Source organism: Dryobates pubescens, chromosome 28, assembly GCF_014839835.1.
Source record: "Dryobates pubescens isolate bDryPub1 chromosome 28, bDryPub1.pri, whole genome shotgun sequence".
Classification (NCBI taxonomy): domain Eukaryota; kingdom Metazoa; phylum Chordata; class Aves; order Piciformes; family Picidae; genus Dryobates; species Dryobates pubescens.
In genome coordinates, this window is record NC_071639.1 from 4,564,704 (window position 1) to 4,581,099 (window position 16,396).

The 16,396-nt window shown below is 50.4% G+C and overlaps 1 protein-coding gene across 1 annotated transcript; it reads right to left on the bottom strand.

The window, feature by feature from the left end:
- Window positions 1-1,232: 1,232 nt before the first annotated feature.
- Window positions 1,233-13,531, bottom strand: HEY2 (hes related family bHLH transcription factor with YRPW motif 2). The gene is made up of 5 exons (XM_009909529.2): window positions 13,389-13,531; window positions 11,977-12,055; window positions 11,771-11,854; window positions 8,124-8,205; window positions 1,233-2,072 (listed from the first exon to the last, which is right to left on the bottom strand). The coding sequence occupies exons 1-5, from the start codon at window positions 13,469-13,471 to the stop codon at window positions 1,393-1,395; spliced, it is 1,008 nt and encodes a 335-aa protein (XP_009907831.2). The 5' UTR covers window positions 13,472-13,531; the 3' UTR covers window positions 1,233-1,392.
- Between the last annotated feature and the right edge of the window lie 2,865 nt (window positions 13,532-16,396).

The window sequence follows — 16,396 nt, forward strand, 5'->3', positions numbered from 1 at the left end:
CCCCCCTTCCCCCCAACCCCCCCAATACATTCATTTTGGTTTGGGATCAAACCCACGTTACACAACGTTGGCGTCTGGAGAGCCAGTTTCCGAGCTGTCCTTTGCTGTCACTTCATTCATACCCAGAGTGAGCGTTCTCCCAGAACGTGATAGTGAAAAGAAGAGGGATCTTGCCCAGAATCAGCTACAAGCAAATATCCAAATCAGCTAAATAAGTGAATTTGAACTCTCACAGCACCGAGTCCCTTGTGTTGGCATGAATCGACCGTATCCAAGCGGGCACGCTCTTAAGAGGTGGTGACTTCTGGGCGCATGACAGCTCCGCTGTTAGTGCAGATACCAGCTAGCACCGTATTTAAGCCATCAAAAAGGGTGCCTCGAGGCTCACAGGCAGTGCTGAAACGTTCATTAATCCCAGCACTGATAAGATAATTGCTTTTACCGGCGCTGTGCTAGATGTCACAATTTGGCAAGTCCGTACAAAGAAAGCGATGTCACAATTTGGCAAGTCTGTACAAAGAAAGGGAGCTAAGGAAGTGAGAACTCGGCTGTCAAAACTCAGCATTCTTCCTCAGCAAGCTTTTTGGCTAAAAAACAACCCCCAACCCCCCCCCAAACCTCTCCCCTTCGAGAGCACGCTCTTCCCTGGAAAGCTATCCCAGTTCTGAAGGTGCACACAGGATTTTGTCTCTCTTCCACACCATCTCCTTACCTGTGCAATGTGTTACTTGTTTTAGCAGAACACACAGAGATAAATCCTTTTTATTTATTAATTATTACTTTTTTTTTTTTTTCTTCAATATCAGGCACTTAGAATACTCAAACTCTTTTTCTAGCCTGGGGAGACACGGTAGGTGTGATCCCTCACCTCTCTGCCAAACAAGGATGCATAGCTGGAGAATTATTAGTTCTAATGTCTACGTATTCCTACGTATTTCCCAGGAAACTTCTACGGGCTGTGATGTGGTCATGCTGCTCCTGAAAGCCACTGCTGCTCCCTCAAGGTGCCTTCAGCAAAAGCAGCTGAGAAGAAGATATCATCTGGTGTCCTCACCGACGCCTGAGAGGAGAAGGATAGTTGTGCAAGGTCTAGGTGGGTTTGCTGGCACCTCTCAGGCCCTTTGGGTGAAGGTGGCCACTTGGCCAGGCTGAGCAGGAAGGACACGCGGAGTTCTGGAGTCTTGTGAAGGACACCCGGAGTCCTGGAGCCTCAGGAAGGACACCCAGAGTCCTGGAGCCTCGGGAAGGACATGAGGAGTCCCAGAGCCTTGGGAAGGACACGTGGAGTCTGGCAGCCTCATGCGTGGGTGCATGTGGGCACGCGTGGGGGTGTGCACATGTGTGTGTGCCGAGGGAGAGGAGGGAGCCGCACTGGGAAGGGATAAGGAGGACTTAAAAGGCTCCAACTTCAGTCCCCCAGGGTCGGTAGGGTTTAGTGCCACCCCCGCTGCCAGCCTGCTGAGGGCTAGCGGTGGCCGACACAGCCAGCGGAGGGGTGATGGCCGTTGCCGCAGCCACGGCGGCAGCGGCCGCGCTGGGGGGAAGCATGGGGAAGGTGCCAGTGAAGGAGAGGGGGAAGCTCTGGGCAGCGGCCGTGGCGGCCGCCGCTGCGGCGTGAACAGTAGCTGAGAGGGACAGCAGGGAGGTGGAGAGAGGGGGGACACAGGGAGCGACGCTGCCCGCGGAGGGGACTCTCAGGGCGGCATCGGCATGGGCAAAGGTGGCGGTGAGCAGGGCAGAGCCGGGGGGCGGCACGTCTGAAGAGAGTCTGCACGGGGCGGCGTCGGAGGCGTGGAGTCCGTTCGGCTGCAGCAGGGCGGCCGGGAGGTGGTGAAAGGCTGCGGCCCAGTGGTGAGGGTGCAAAGGGTGGTGGTGGTGAGCCATGGAGGAGGTCATGGCGGCAGCTTCCCTCTGAGAGGCACAGGTGCTCAGGTGAGACACGAGTCTAACGCGCAGGGGGTCGGCCGTGTCGAGACCCTCCACCGAAGTCAGATACCTCGCCACCTCCGTCAAGCACTCCCGGAAGCCAATGCTCATGAAATCCATGGCCAGGGAATGAGCGTCAAAATAACCTGCAAGGGGAGAGCAGAAGATGCGTCAAGCTGGCTTGCCAGCGAGGGTTAGGTGCCGTGGCTAACCTCAGCTGGCGAATCTCCCATTTAGGGGTTAAGATTTGCAACGTGCAAAGTGTGTTCTCAGATCTGTAAATGATTTGTGTGACCATCCTGTAAGGCGATAGGCTGCAGTTGGTTTTGCAGACAATACACAAACGCAAAAGAATTAAGTCCATAAGTACTCAGGATACTTTAAAAGATACACGATGCCTCTCCTGAAATTCCCCAGCAAGCTGCTGCAGTGCCGTTTTGATATGTGTGTGTGTGTGTGTGAACAAGACTTTTATCCACACAAAGAAGCAGGCTGGAGATCAGAGAGCTTGCAGGCACTGCCCTGCCCTTTCTTCCCTGCACTGGCATTCATCACAAGGCTCTCCAACTATTTCTCGACATTGTGAGATAGTTGTAACTGCTGCTGGGGTCCCATCTACTTCACACAGTCATTAAGACAATGTGACATACGGTGTTACTTAACTGCAAACTAAAACCATCTTGTCATGACTCTGCACACACACAGTAAAAAGCTTTACTGAGAAAACGTTTTATGTAATGCCATTGCTAATTTGGAGATGGGAGACTGACAGTCATATGGCCCATGAGGTATTTCAACAAACAGCAACTGGAGCTCCACAGGCTTGGATTTGAAGAAGAAAAAAAAAGAAGAAGAAACGGGGGGGGGAGAAGATGAAAGAAAAGAAAGAAAGACAGAGAGAGAAAGAGAGAGAGAAAGAGAGAGAGAAAGAGAGAGAGAGAAAGAAAGAGAGAGAGAAAGAGAGAAAAAGAGAAAGAGAGAGAGAGAGAAAGAGAGAGAACGAGAAAGAGAGAAAGAAAGAGAAAGAGAGAGAGAGAAAGAGAAAAAGAGAAAGAGAGAGAGAGAAAGAGAAAAAGAGAAAGAGAGAAAGAGAGAGAGAGAGAGAGAGAAAGAGAGAGAGAGAGAAAGAGAGAAAGAGAAAGAACGAGAGAAAAAGAGAGAGAACGAGAAAGAGAGAGAGAGAAAGAGAGAGAGAAAGAGAGAAAGAGAGAAAGAGAGAAAGAGAGAAAGAGAGAAAGAGAGAAAGAGAGAAAGAGAGAAAGAGAGAAAGAGAGAAAGAGAGAAAGAGAGAAAGAGAGAAAGAGAGAAAGAAAGAGAGAAAGAGAGAAAGAGAGAAAGAGAGAAAGAGAGAAAGAGAGAGAAAGAGAGAGAAAGAGAGAGAAAGAGAGAAAGAGAGAGAAAGAGAGAGAAAGAGAGAGAGAAAGAGAAAGAGAGAGAGAAAGAGAGAGAGAGAAAGAGAGAAAGAGAGAGAGAGAAAGAGAGAAAGAGAGAGCGAGAAAGAGAGAAAGAAAAAGAAAGAAAGGGATTTAAAAAAACATAAAGAAGAAAATCTTATTAAATGCCCATGAAAAGATACTTCCTTTCTAAAAGGGCTCAGCATCCAAATCTAGTACTTAAGTTGCAGCTCATCAACTACAAAAACTTCATCCAGTTTGGGGAATGTTCCTTTTTTAGCCTAAAAGTCGTCTCCTTGGGGGAATAATATCCTACCCATTCCCAAGCTTGCGTGGTGCTCTCATTGGAGATTTGTAGGTAGGATGCAAAGATCAAGAGCCCTTATTATGGTGGAATGCATAGCTAATGCAGTATCTGCATCAGGCCTTGCACTCTCTGGCATGGAATAACCTCGGTCTTGCTGGAAAATGCTCGCCTCAACTACTTGATTCCACTCTCACCAACTTTCAAGCAGGAAAGGAGCCTTGCTGCGGCTGCACGCCCGCGTTACTGAGCGCTTTTATAGATGTCTCCCCGAATCCCCTGCCTGCTCTGCTGCCCATCCTGCCAAATCCCCCAGCACTTCGGGTGCAGGCTGCTAGCTCACCTGCGGCTGCCTGCAACCCGAGAGCAGCGCTGGCTGAGCCAGCGGATCGGGGAGCACCAGGGATCGGGGACTCGTCTCAACAAGCACCGACCGACTCCTCGCTGTTTTCGTCCTGCCAGGGCCGTCGCGACCGAGCGCTGGCTGGGAACGCCACGCTTTGAGTCAACTCCTGAGAAACAAACGCCGGGCAGGCAAGCAGCGCGGAGCTAGCGGGGTACCTGCTGGGGTGCCAGCCAGCCTGGCATGGGGACTGCCTCTGTGCCAGAGGCTCCAGGACCTCCGGCAGCTTCAGAGGGGCTGACGCGCAGCCAAAGCCGCCTCCCGGCTCTGGCCATGAGTCAGCCAGCCTGGGAGTCCTGAGAGCATGCAGCTTAAGCCAGGGCTTCCCAGCCTCCCTCCCTCTGGACCGGAGGAGATGTGGGGGATGTGGTTGTCACCAGCTTCCCGTGAGTCTGAGCTGCTGGCTCTGTGACGAGCTGTCCCAAAGCCCTGGTGATCCTGGCTCTTCCTCAGTCTCCTCTGGTGGCCCAGACATGAAAACAGAAGAGAGATGAGAGCTGGGACTCCCAGGCACCATTCTGTTTTGATTGGGATGGTTATCTATTCAGGTCTCTCCTTTGCATGTTTCCCCCTATGAGAAAGACTTTATAACGTTGGGGTTTGATTCTTTCCAACATCCTTCCCCACCACACACATGCATATGCACCAGTGTTTTGTAGCAAATAGGAAGCCTGGGTTCATCTATCCTGGTAACCCACCTGCTCTGCACACAGCTAAGTCACCTGAGCTATATTAACCCAGGTGTCAGTCACCCAATCCAAATTAGCAGTGAAGCTGCAATAAAGCCACGCCAAGGTCCAAGCAAGTGACTCCCTGTTGACAAACTACTCCTCCCCTGTGCTTGCTTGCAGAGTCAGTGAAAAGCCCTGGCCCCAGGCCAAAATAATAACTCAACATGAACAGGAGACCATTCCCCCACCTGCCTCAGGGTGGTGGAAACACGGAGTCTGCACAGGACCTCAGAGCTGGCAGCTTGCCTGGCCTGGGAAGCTCTGAAAAGCCGAGAAGGGACAGAAGCCTCGTGGGGTTTTCTTTTGCTGTGCCCACCTCGGGCACACCATGCCGAGCAGTGTCTGACTCCACCCTGACTTGCTTAGCCTCAGGCATTCCTCATAGTGGGTGTCCTCCATTTCTGTGTGAGGAGGATGAGGATGAGCTTTTTCCAGCCCTCAGTGCAGTGGCACTTAAGGGTATTGGGACCCATTTCTCCCTGTTACAATAACAGCTTTTGTCCATAGGAAAAACGATGGAACACTTTTTTTTTTTACTGATCCAAAACAGTTCCTGGCTCTGAGGATGCATTACAAAGTGGGAGTAACTGCACTTGCAAATAAAACAAGCATCTGCCTTAAAAACACCCTAGGAAATGACATTTGAAGCTGTTACTTAGGTTGCAAAGTAAAACAGTAAGCAAGCAGGAAAAGCAGGCTTCAGCTTTGCCCAGTGCTAAGACACCCACCCCCCCTCCCCTTTTCCTCAAAGTTTCTTAATCCATGCCATGAGATTACTCTTATCTCTGGGGCACAGGGTGAAGATAAAGTATTTGTGAAGTGATCAGGTATTACACTGATGTGTCACCAGCTACAGACCATGATGAGGAAGGCAGCTGTGGGTCTGAGTCAGCATCGCCTCTTCCTGCACCCTGACTCTCCGTCCTTCCCGCACTGCTCTTGGCAGTCATGGCAGGGAATGGCCCAGCAGCAGCTGACCAAGGAACAGACCACAGGGGTTCGGACTGCCAATAAAATCCAGCTTGTCCAGCCAGGGACCAGGGCTCTGCCAATCAACACACATCTCCTATGGCAGCTCCCATCCCAGCCACTTCGTCCTCTGCCCCACCGGCTGGGCCACTCGACCTGACCCTCTTACAAAACAGAATCATAGAACTGTTGAGGTTGGAAGAGACCTTTGAGATCCAACTGCTCACCTAGGGCTCACAAAATGATAGATAATCCCCCCTGAAAATAAAAGAATCCCCAACATACTGGTTTTGGGTGGGGAGGGAAAGGAAGGAGGGTTCCTAGTAAATTAAGTCTTTAATGGGTTTCGCCTCCTGGCTCTCCTGCTGTGGGTGCAGACATCACAGGAGTGGAAGCTGCTGCAGCTCTCCAGAGGAGCGATGTGCAGCGTGAGGCAGGGGTCAGGCTGGGATAGCTGAGCGGCACGACGTGCGGAGAGGACCAAGAGAAGCAACCACCACGTCCCTCAGCAGCTGAGCCTTGTTTGCCCTGAGCACCAAGTGAGACGAGAGCTTGTGGAGAGCCGGCACGCAGCCCCCGCAGACGGCACCATCACCGACACGCAACAGAGGATCTGAATTCAAATTGCACAAGCATGACCAATTCTGGCCTTTCGTAACTTTCAAGAGTTTCCTCAAGAGCTCCACCAAATAAAGAGTGCTTTTGAGGGGACCTTTTTAGATATAAAAATTAACTGCCTTTTGCTTTTTTCTCCCCCTTTAAATTGTGCACGTTTCCTGAGGAATCAAGAGGCACGTGCGTTATATGGAGAACTAAATTCCTTGCACCTCCAACAAAACAAGTTGCCCATAAGTGTGAAGTTTTAAATGCATTAATGCAAGAGCCTTGCAACACCTAGCAAACACTTATGGCAGCTTGCTGTTAATTATCACAAACACCGCCAGCCTCTCCCATCCCCATCTGTTTGTTACGTGGGCACCGATTGCCAGCTCAGTTCTGTAGTCACTAAAAGGTACAGAGAGGAGCAGCAGTTCAGTCATGGGCTTAAAATGTTGGAGTCTAATCAAGCAAAACTACAATCTAAACACGAAATGCAATGAATATGGGCAAAATAGACAACATTTACATAAATGTACAATTTATAAACAGCACAAGAACCCCCCTGGACGAACCAGGCGGCTCCTAATAGCTTCCCCACTCCCTGCTCCCTTCTCTACATCCCTGTACACAGGACAAGAGAAAGAGCAGAGAGTTGCTGTTCATTAGTTAACCCCAACAAGAAGGCATTCATGATCAGCAAAGCCAGAAGTCAGAAGTTAGCATCTACCAGAGTGAGGAAGCTGAAAAGAGCTAAAGTTCATTGATACAAACACACTTTCTTAGTAGTCTGTCCAATGGGGTTATTTGGACCTTATCATTATTTTCCCTTTTACACCCAATGGCAATTTATTTGCATTCTATCACTTTCTGTTCAAGATCTGTGGACAATTTCCCAGGCACAGCCTGAAACTGCCACAAGCCTCCTGTTTTGTAGCCTTCACCTCTACCACGGGCTGGGTCAAGGAGAGATCGCCCCGTTTCCACTGCTCCCCTTTGACCCACGGTGGGCAGCACGGGATGTGGGACCCGAGCTTTATGGAAGGCCAGCAAAGCTTTTCGCTCCAACTAAGTTCCGAAGTCATGACTACACAGCAGAAGCCGTGGGTGGCTGAAACGGTTTGGCCTGCAGCCTCAGGCCTGTCAGCTTGCAGAAGCTGACTCCTGCCTGTCAGCTGAGCTGCCGCGGGGGCACCCGGTGCAGCCCCTGCGCCACGCCAGCACCGCTGCCAGCCAGCCACCCACACCTCGGACACCAGCACTGCCTGCACCACCAGGTAGCTGCAGCTGCACACAGCAAGGCTGGATTTTGTTCTGCTGAACGAGAGGGTCTAACCCTGGCATCTGAAAGTTTTTCCCAGAACAAAGACCATCCAACAAACAATAATGAAAGCTCCTCTCCATCCACTTCCTCGGGTATAGCTGCTGGATGATGAGGTTTAGCGTTGGGTTTGTGCTACACAATTGTTACCATAAACCTCCTGTTTATGTTTGGTGTTTGTGTATTTGTTTTGTCTCCCTGTGCAGATTTCAGTGCTCTTTGGAAACCCCAAACAAATCTCTGACTGGGCTGCCTGTGAATGAAGCCTTTACTCCCACAGTGTTATGAAAGCAAACACAAGCCCAGGGTCAAGTGCTTCTTTTGTCCCAGTAGTTCTTTCCCACGAGTTCAATCCTGCCATTAGCATTGATTTCCACTCCTTTAATCTGGAAATGCCTATCACAGCTCCTCAAAGCATTTTTCCCCCCCTGCCCTGAGATTTCTCTAAATATTAGCAAAGAAACCGTGGGCTCCTTACCTTTACCTCCTGTTGCCTGCAGCATCTTCAGATGATCCACAGTCATTTGCAGTATTTCTGCTTTTTCTAATTTGGCAGATCCCTTGGAGATAAGAGACTCGCATAAGTAAAGGCTTACAAGTACTAGAAACTTTAATTTGATATGCTTTCCACCGAGCTCAAGCCTTATGGTTTCAATTTCCCCTATCATTAGGACATTCTAGGCTTAATTCTTTCGTAAGCATCTGCCTCCCCAGGCTCTTGCCTGAGGGCTAACGCTGTCCCCTCCCCAGCAAAACCAGCGGCAGAATTTTGCTTTATGACAGCTCAAGTTCAGTCTAGCTCTGGCCTTGGAGGCAGCATAGAGGTGAGAGCTTGAAGAAATGAGAGAAATACGTTAACTTTCTGGACTTTTTTAAACAACAAGCACACAGGGAGAGCTGGCAGGACGGGTCTGCGCGGCGATCCAGCACCCTGCTGTGACATCTCTTTTCTGCTTTAACCAGTAGGTGTCCCTGTGGACACACACCCAGAAGTCTCCCTTTTTATCGCCTGCTAATATTCCACATCCCGTTGGACTTCTGAATACGCCGTTCTCATTCTCCACTGAAAAAAACAGTCACGCAGTATTTTCAGTTAGCAACAAGTCTAGTTTGCAGGGACAGAGAACCACAGAACCACAGAATCACATGTTGATTGGAAAAGACTTTTTAAGACCATCAACCCTCCTCTAACTCTGCCAAGCCTGGTGCTAAACCACGTCCCTCAGCACCACATCTCTGCACGAAGCTAAATACTGTGAAAAAGAAAGAGTTTAGGTCCCCTCTCAGTAAAAATCTTTTCTGTTACTGAAGGTGGCTCACACATAACTACAGTAGGTGCTGGGAAAGTATAAAATACAATTCCAAAGGTAGCATGAACACACTCATCTCTAAGTAAAACTACTTTGCATGGTATCACTCCCCTCAATATCTGAGGACAGCCAGACCTCTGAGTTCACCATGCAAATGTTGCTCCACTGCAAGAGCTCACCTCTCAGCATTAGTTAAAACCAGGGCTGCACAAGCTGCATGCAGGGGTGGATGGCATCCTGCAAGCCACGTTCTCCTAGTTGCCACCTGGGCCACCTCACTGCCACTGGCCAGCTTTGCCCAGGTGATGCTGAGACCCTGCCCCGCAGCCCCAGCGCGCCATCGCCAACCGCTGCGAGGGACTCTGGAGAGCAGAGCTGGGAGGGAGGGAGAGAGGCGGAAGCGAAACTAAACCTCCAACTTGGAAACTTCAGTGAGCTGAATGTCAAGGAGCTGGAAGAGGACCGATGACTTTGTCCTTGGCACACTGCAGGAGAGTGGTGGGGGCTTTCCGAGCGGCATACAGCACGCGCTCCGCTTCACGCCACCACGGTTCTTTCGATCCCCTTACAGCTTTCAGCACTTCTCCTCGGACAAAGGTTGGTGTGCCGATGAATTTTTGGGCAGATTCCCCCCATTTTGCATGCAACTGCACCCCGTAGTTTCCTCAGGCTTCATCTTTTCCACAGCCCCGGTACAAGCTGTCTCAGTGAGAGTGACTAATAGCTAAAAACTGCATGGCGCTGGGTAATTTCCAGCAGGCTCTGTAGGATTTGTTTTATAATGTTTGTGGTTTGCGAGAAGTAAACAATAAAAAGGGACAAACAACTGTTGTCCCTTGCCCCTGTTTATCTAGCTGAAAATATCCCTGCCACTCCATTTTGCCAGAACCTACAGAAAGGCATAGTTGCAACTACCAGTTATGAACAGCGTTATCGCAGGTGACACAAGTCATGCTTTCGCTGTTTAACTTTCGACTTTTCTTTTTAGCCAGCTTTTTGCTCAGACCAGGGGCATCACAGGCCTGATTTGCTGCAGCGTTTGCCATGCAGCACCTCGCAATCCTGCTCTCAAGTCTTACTTTCTGGGGTTTGTTTTACTATTACACAAAGTTAGGGTCTTCCTTCTCGGTTAAGTTGCTCCCATTCAAAATGCAGCGTCCGTTGCACTATCCACAGGTCTTCAGATGCCTCCAGTAAAAACAAGAGCAAGGCTAAATATCAAATCAAAGCCCCCAAAATAAAACTCAAGGTGTGGAAAGCAAATAAATAATTGAATTTGAATGGCATAAACAAAATGGCCTTTTTACAGGACAGGCTGTACTCTAGGCTTTTGGTCTATCAGTTCACAATCAAAGGTACCTCAACCAAAGTTAGCTGGATCCTTCCAGCCTCCCCACTGAATACTTCTCTCACCAAAAGTCTTTGCACACATCCCTGCCTTCACCAGCTCACATGACATGGGCCTAGTCCCCCTCCTAATGCCCTGCTTGTAAAGAGTCATTTTAAAACATGGATAATCCAGACTGCCTGCTCCCTCTTTAGGAAACTGGATTGATTAGTAACTGAAATGACAGATTAAAAATTAAAGGGCTTCTGAAAGCAGAGGTGAAGGAAATGATATTTAAAGATGTAGCCAGAAGGCTAACTGACACACAGGTTTGAAGGGAACTGTGCTGGGTTTGGGTGTTTGTTGTTGGGGTATGGAGTAAAGCACATTTTTTACCAAAACCACTGCTGGAATTCGTCGAAAGAACAGAGGCAACATGAACACAGTTACCCTTAAGGGAAAAACGAGTCAAAGAATGGAAATGGGTTTTTTTCAGCCTTATAATGAATTATGTTTCGCCACAAGAAAGCATTTTATTGAAATGCTTGCTTTGTGCCAGATCAGGACACATACAGGATTATTTTAATGAGTTTTACAAGAGGGCTAGCATTGCCAGATGAGATACAGAAGGAAAAGAAAAAAGAAAAAGGCAAAAAAAAGGAAAGAAAAAAAAAAGAGAGAAAAAATGAAGGGAAAGGGAAAAAGGAAAGAAAAGGAATAATAAAGAAAAAAAATGAAAGGAAAGGGGAAAAGGAAAGAAAAGGAATAATAAAGGGGAAAAAATGAAAGGAAAAGGGAAAAGGAAAGAAAAAAAAATAAAGGAAAAAATGAAAGGGGAAAAGGAAAGAAAATAAATAATAAAGAAAAAGGGGGGAAAATGAAAGGCAAGGGGAAAAGGAAAGGATAAAGAAAAAAAAGAAAAAAGAAAAAGGAAAGAAGACAGAGAAAAATGAAAGAAAAAAGGAAGGAAAAAGAAAAAAAAGGAAAGAAAAAGGAAAAAAGGAAAGAAAAGGGAAAAAGGAAAAAAAAAAAATAAAAGAGGAAAGAAAAAAGAAAAAAGGAACAAAAAAAGGAAAAAAGGAAAGAAAAAAGAAAAAAGGAACAAAAAAAGGAAAAAAGGAAAGAAAAAGAAAAAAGGGGAAAAGGAAAGGGAAAAAAAAGAAAAAAAAGACAAAGTGGGAAAAGGAAAGAAAGAAAGAAAGAAGGAAAGAAAGAAGGAAAGAAAGAAAAAAAGAAAGAAAGAAAGAAAGAAAGAAAGAAAGAAAGAAAGAAAGAAAGAAAGAAAGAAAGAAAGAAAGAAAGAAAGAAAGAAAGAAAGAAGGAAAGAAAGAAAGAAAAGGAAAGAAGGAAAGAAAGAAGGAAAGAAAGAAGGAAAGAAAGAAAGAAAGAGAAAGAAGAAAGAAAGAAAGAAAAGTGAAAAGAAAAAGGAAAAAGGGAAAGAAAAGGAAAGAAAAAAGATGAAAGAAAAAGAAGATAAAAAGGGCTTACTTGTTTTTCAAAAGCAGTTGGCACAAGCCTCCTCAGCTCTGATAAACTGTTATTTATACGATCTCGGCGCCTCTTCTCTATAATCTGGTCCCAAAATAAAAACAAAGCACATGAGGTTTATAAGGAAAAAAAAAAAGAAGTTGAAGGGCAAAAATCACCACACGCATGCCAAGTGTCACAGGGGAAGAGAGTGAGGTGCAACCTACCCCTCTTCTTTTCTTTCTGGCCATGATCTGAGATGTTGTCGTTGGGGAGCTCGAGCGAATGACAGAGCTGTTACTTTGCCTGTGAGACAATGAAAGTATGTCAGGTGTTGCACAACTTGACGCTGCTCTTTGAAGACACCTCAGGCCACCATATTAAGTATGTGCAGTCCCTTTCATGCTGGCTTCAGTGCTTAGAAGGTGTGCTTTGCACTGCACGGTGTTTTCAAGGAGACAGAAACCCTTCGTTTCTCACTGACCCAGCACATCTTTGGAACTGACAGAATGTCCCTTGGCTAATAAAGGCCTTTTCTGGAGACAGCTCATTGCCCAGCTGAATTGATTGCATTTTCCTGGTATACAAAGCCCTGCCTACTACCAAACACAGGCTGAAGAACCAAAGCCCAAAGCCACATGAACCACAGAATTGTCTAGGTTGGAAAAGAGTTTTAAGATCATCAAGTCCAACCGTTACCCCAGGTCTCTCAGCACCACATCTACAAGTCTTTTAAATGCCTCCCTGGGGACTTCACTGCTTTCCTGGGCTGCCTGTTCCAGGGCCTGGCAACCCTTGTGGGGAAGAAATTTTTCCTTATGTCCAACTTTAATGTCCCCTCCATCTCTGTATGCTAACAGCAGTGTTAAGTACATGTATCTGATGCCACAACCTCTGTTTGCCCACTGTGTTTTGACATCAGTGCCCATCATTGCAAGAGTCAACAGATGCTCGAGTCCAAAGCCAGCTGCCCAGCCCAGGTCCGTGGGGCTGTGCTGCACCAGGAGCAGAGTTCAAGATTTACTTTACACTACCCAGGAGTAAGAAAAGGCTTTTCTTTCAGCATGAGCAAGCAAAAAAATCCAGTAGCTTTCAATACTCATTTAGCCACTGAAGCGGACTGGATGGAGCTCCAGCGCATGTGCCTCTAAATTGGCAAGGGCACCTCTGACCACCAGCAGGGAATCCAGGAGCACCCCCAGACGGTTCTCCAGCGGCCACCAAGGCTAACCCCCGGCTTGCTCCGGGGATTTGCAGAAGTCACCACTCAATCGCTGTTCATCTCTGCTCTCTGCTCATCACTCATTTCCTACTGGCACCCAATGCCTTACGTTGCCCGGCCTACTGCAGAGCTACTTTGGGAAAGATCTGATTGAAAATGGCCAGTTAAGCAAAGCTAACGAGCTGCAGCCCGCGGGCTCACAGGCTCCCAGTAATGTCGAGGGACAGGCAGCTAAACCGTGGGGTGAATTCCTGGGGGATATCAACAAGCTGCTGGTTGACCTGGAGGGGGACAAACCCTCATCCTGCTTCTCACTCGGAGGCTGCCCACCCCAGTCGAGATTCCCCCTGACTCTGCCCCACCCTGGGGCACATCCCGACTCGGCAACCCCCGGGGATCGGGGGGTGCTCCACTTACCCGGAGTAGTTGTTCTCGCTCCCCACGTCTATCGTCTCGTCCATGTCGCTGTCTGAGGTATTTTCCTCGCAAGGCCGCTTCATTGTGGGCACAGGACGCGGCGCAACTTACGGCCGTAGTATGGGCAGAGATAAATAAATCCGAGGGGGTAAAAGGGTGGGAGGGAGGAAGGGTACCTCCGGCACGGCTCGGCTCCGCACCGCCAGCAGAGCGAACCGTCTCTGAAGCGCTTTCCCACGCCGCGGCACAGCCTCAAGCCCGCCGGCCCGCCCCCGGCCAGCCGCGCCCCGCCCCGCCGGGGGTGACGGGCAGGGGGGGGGCTGCCCACCGCGGCGGAGCGGGCGGCAGCACCGCGGGGGTCCGGCCGCTCTCGAGCCGCGGCAGGCGGGGAGTGGAGCGGGGCAGATGCCCCCGGTGTGGGGCTCCGGGGCATCCGCCGGGGGAAACAAGCAGCATCTGGTTCCTGGCCCTCCCATGTCGTCGCGGGTCGAGGAGTGCGAGAAGGCGGCCCCGATGTCCCAGACAGCGGGTGTGTGTGTGTGTGTGTGAATCTTCTAGCCCCTGGCCCCGAGTCTGATCAGCATCCCCGTGCCGTCCTGCAAAGCTGTCAGTGGTGGTGGCAGCCCCGGCCGCCGCTCCCTGGGTGCCGCTGTGTGTCGTGTACAGCACAGGAACGCGGCTTTGAGGCTGTGCAAATCCCAGGGAGGGTATAAAGCCTGAGGAGCGCATAAATCCTGGGAAGAGTATAAATCCCCGGGAAGGTACAAATCCCAGCCCAGCCGGGCGAGCGTCCCCGCCCGCCCCGTCCCGCTGGGGCTCCGAGGCGCAGCGGGCACCGGCAGGGGTGAGAGCCAAGCACGGCAGTAATCCGGGCTGGAAAGGACTCGGAGAAAGCGTAGCGGCTCGATTACCGGAGGATCTGTAGAAGGCGGCTTTTATTTTGCTTTGGTTTGGGTTTTCCCCCTCACCCCTCCGTCTCTCTGCTGTTCTATAATTCCGGATTCCTGGCAAAGCACAGCCGGGCTGGGGCGTTCTCCGCAGAAATTTAAATCTCCCACCTTCGATGGCTGTCCCGCTCTGCCTGTCCCCTCTGCCACCTCCCTAGGAGCCATTTTTCTGGCACCCCCGCTGCCAGGACGCTGTCTGAGAGTGACCGCGGGCGGCGGGCACGCTGCGGAGCCTGCAGCAGGCCTGACACCACCGTGTCACCGTGTCCCGAGGTGTCCAGGTAGAGCTGGGCAGGAGCAGTTCCCCCCGCGTCGCCAGCACCTGCCAGAAAGAGGCTGCTGGAAGCAATTACCGGGAAATCGCCGCAAAACGCCCAAGTGACGGGAGATGTCCCCGTCGCACCGCCGTGGCCGCCGAGCACTAGCCTCTTCGGGTTTCCAGCCCGAGAGAGGGGAGAACGGCGGGTCGGAGAGGGAGAAAAGAGCCGGAGAAGGCAGAGGGGCTCCGGTTGTGCTTTCGGGGGAGGGTGCAAGCCCGGCGGGCCGAGCGGACACCCCCGAGGGGTGGCTGCACCGGCAGTGCCGGACCCGCTACTGCCCGCGGAGGGGTCTGCCCCTGCCGGCTCTTACCGAGCAGTCGATGGGGCTGGGGACTCGGCTTTCTATTAGCTTAGGTCCGTTGGAAGATGCAGGTGCTTTGAAGCTCGTTTGAGGTTCTACGTGCTGGAAAGGGCCTTTGCAAAAGAGAAAGCGGCGCCAGCGCTTCCCCCCCTCTCCCCCCCCCCCCCCCCCCTTTTTTTTTTTCCCCCGCTAATACCCTCGGTCTCTGCAATTACATTTGGTGACACGTCGGGTGTTGGCTCTTTCATGTGGCTGTTGCTGCTGTGTAAAGGAACAGCGGGATTTCATGCCTCATTGCCCTACCGGGGCATCCTTTTCATGCTGCCCGTGTGCGCGGCTTCGCGGCTGCTCAGGCACAAGAGAAGCGAAGCGCCAGCGGGAAAGGCAAAGGCAGCTCCGGGGAACATTCCCCACAATAGTCCTTTTGATGGGAGCTGAGGAAAAAACCCCACACCCAACAACAACAAAAAATCGTCCCAAAACCACCACCACCACCGGGGGGGAAAAATCATCTAAACACAAACAAGAAAGAAAAAGCAGCCAACAACATAAAACACCACCAAATGAACAACAAAAATATCCAACTCAAAAGTGTATTGGGACCGTTGGGGAGAAGTGGAATAGCAGGAGCAGCCTCCGGCTAGTCTAGTGTGAGGTGTCCCTGTCCATGGCTGGGGGGGTTGGAACCAAATGATCTTTAAGGTCCCTTCCAACCCAACCCGTTCTACGAATCTGTGATTCCGGCGCCCGGCTGCAATTTGAAGCACAAGCGCTTTGGAAATCTGGGAGCAGACTCAGCAGTTTTACTGCTCGGCATAGGGGATTTCTAGATTAAACAAACAAAAAGCTCAACCCAAAATAAAAAATTCCCCTCCGTGGCCTGTGATGTAAAGACACGGACTGGGGGCACCTGTGAAGGCCAAACCCGCTGCCGGCCGGGGAGCGATGCTCCGCCGCAGCCACCGCCTGTCAGAGCGGCAGGGGACATTCGGTAGCTCTGAGTTAAAAATCCCTGACACCTTGCACGGGCTGCAGCTGCTCTAGATACTCCTGCAATGTCTTCCGAAACTGGGCGACGGGCTGGAGGGTGGGGATGTGACTCTCCCCTGAAACTCTGGTAGTCACCAGGGGACACCGGCGCGGTTCCGAGCTGTCCCGGCTGCGCTGAAGTATTGCATGTCACGCGTCTCTGCTGCTAGATTTGTCGTTTCTTCTCACTCTGGAGATAGTTCCTGCTGCCCTACGTGTTTTGTTTTGCTTTTTAATTTATTTCTCCCCTCTTCCCCACCCCGGAGAGCAAGTCTTTCTTGCTTTTCTCCTACAGAAACCTGAGCTAGCCCACGTTTATCTCCCCGAGCAGAGCTCACGTCCGCGTTGTTTTTCGCGGATCCGGCTACCAACTCCTCTTGGCAGCCTTGCTGAGGTCCCTCCTCCGGGAAG

What these genes read in the sequence shown, in the direction of transcription:
- HEY2 (XM_009909529.2), bottom strand. Translation starts at nt 13,471, where the DNA reads ATGAAGCGGCCTTGCGAGGAAAATACCTCAGACAGCGACATGGACGAG. An exon ending in AGCGAGAACAACTACTCCGG is followed by an intron (nt 12,056 to 13,388) that starts GTAAGTGGAGCA and finishes ATTGTCTCACAG; the next exon opens with GCAAAGTAACAGCTCTGTCA. An exon ending in CAACTGCTTTTGAAAAACAA is followed by an intron (nt 8,206 to 11,770) that starts GTAAGCCCTTTT and finishes CTTATCTCCAAG; the next exon opens with GGATCTGCCAAATTAGAAAA.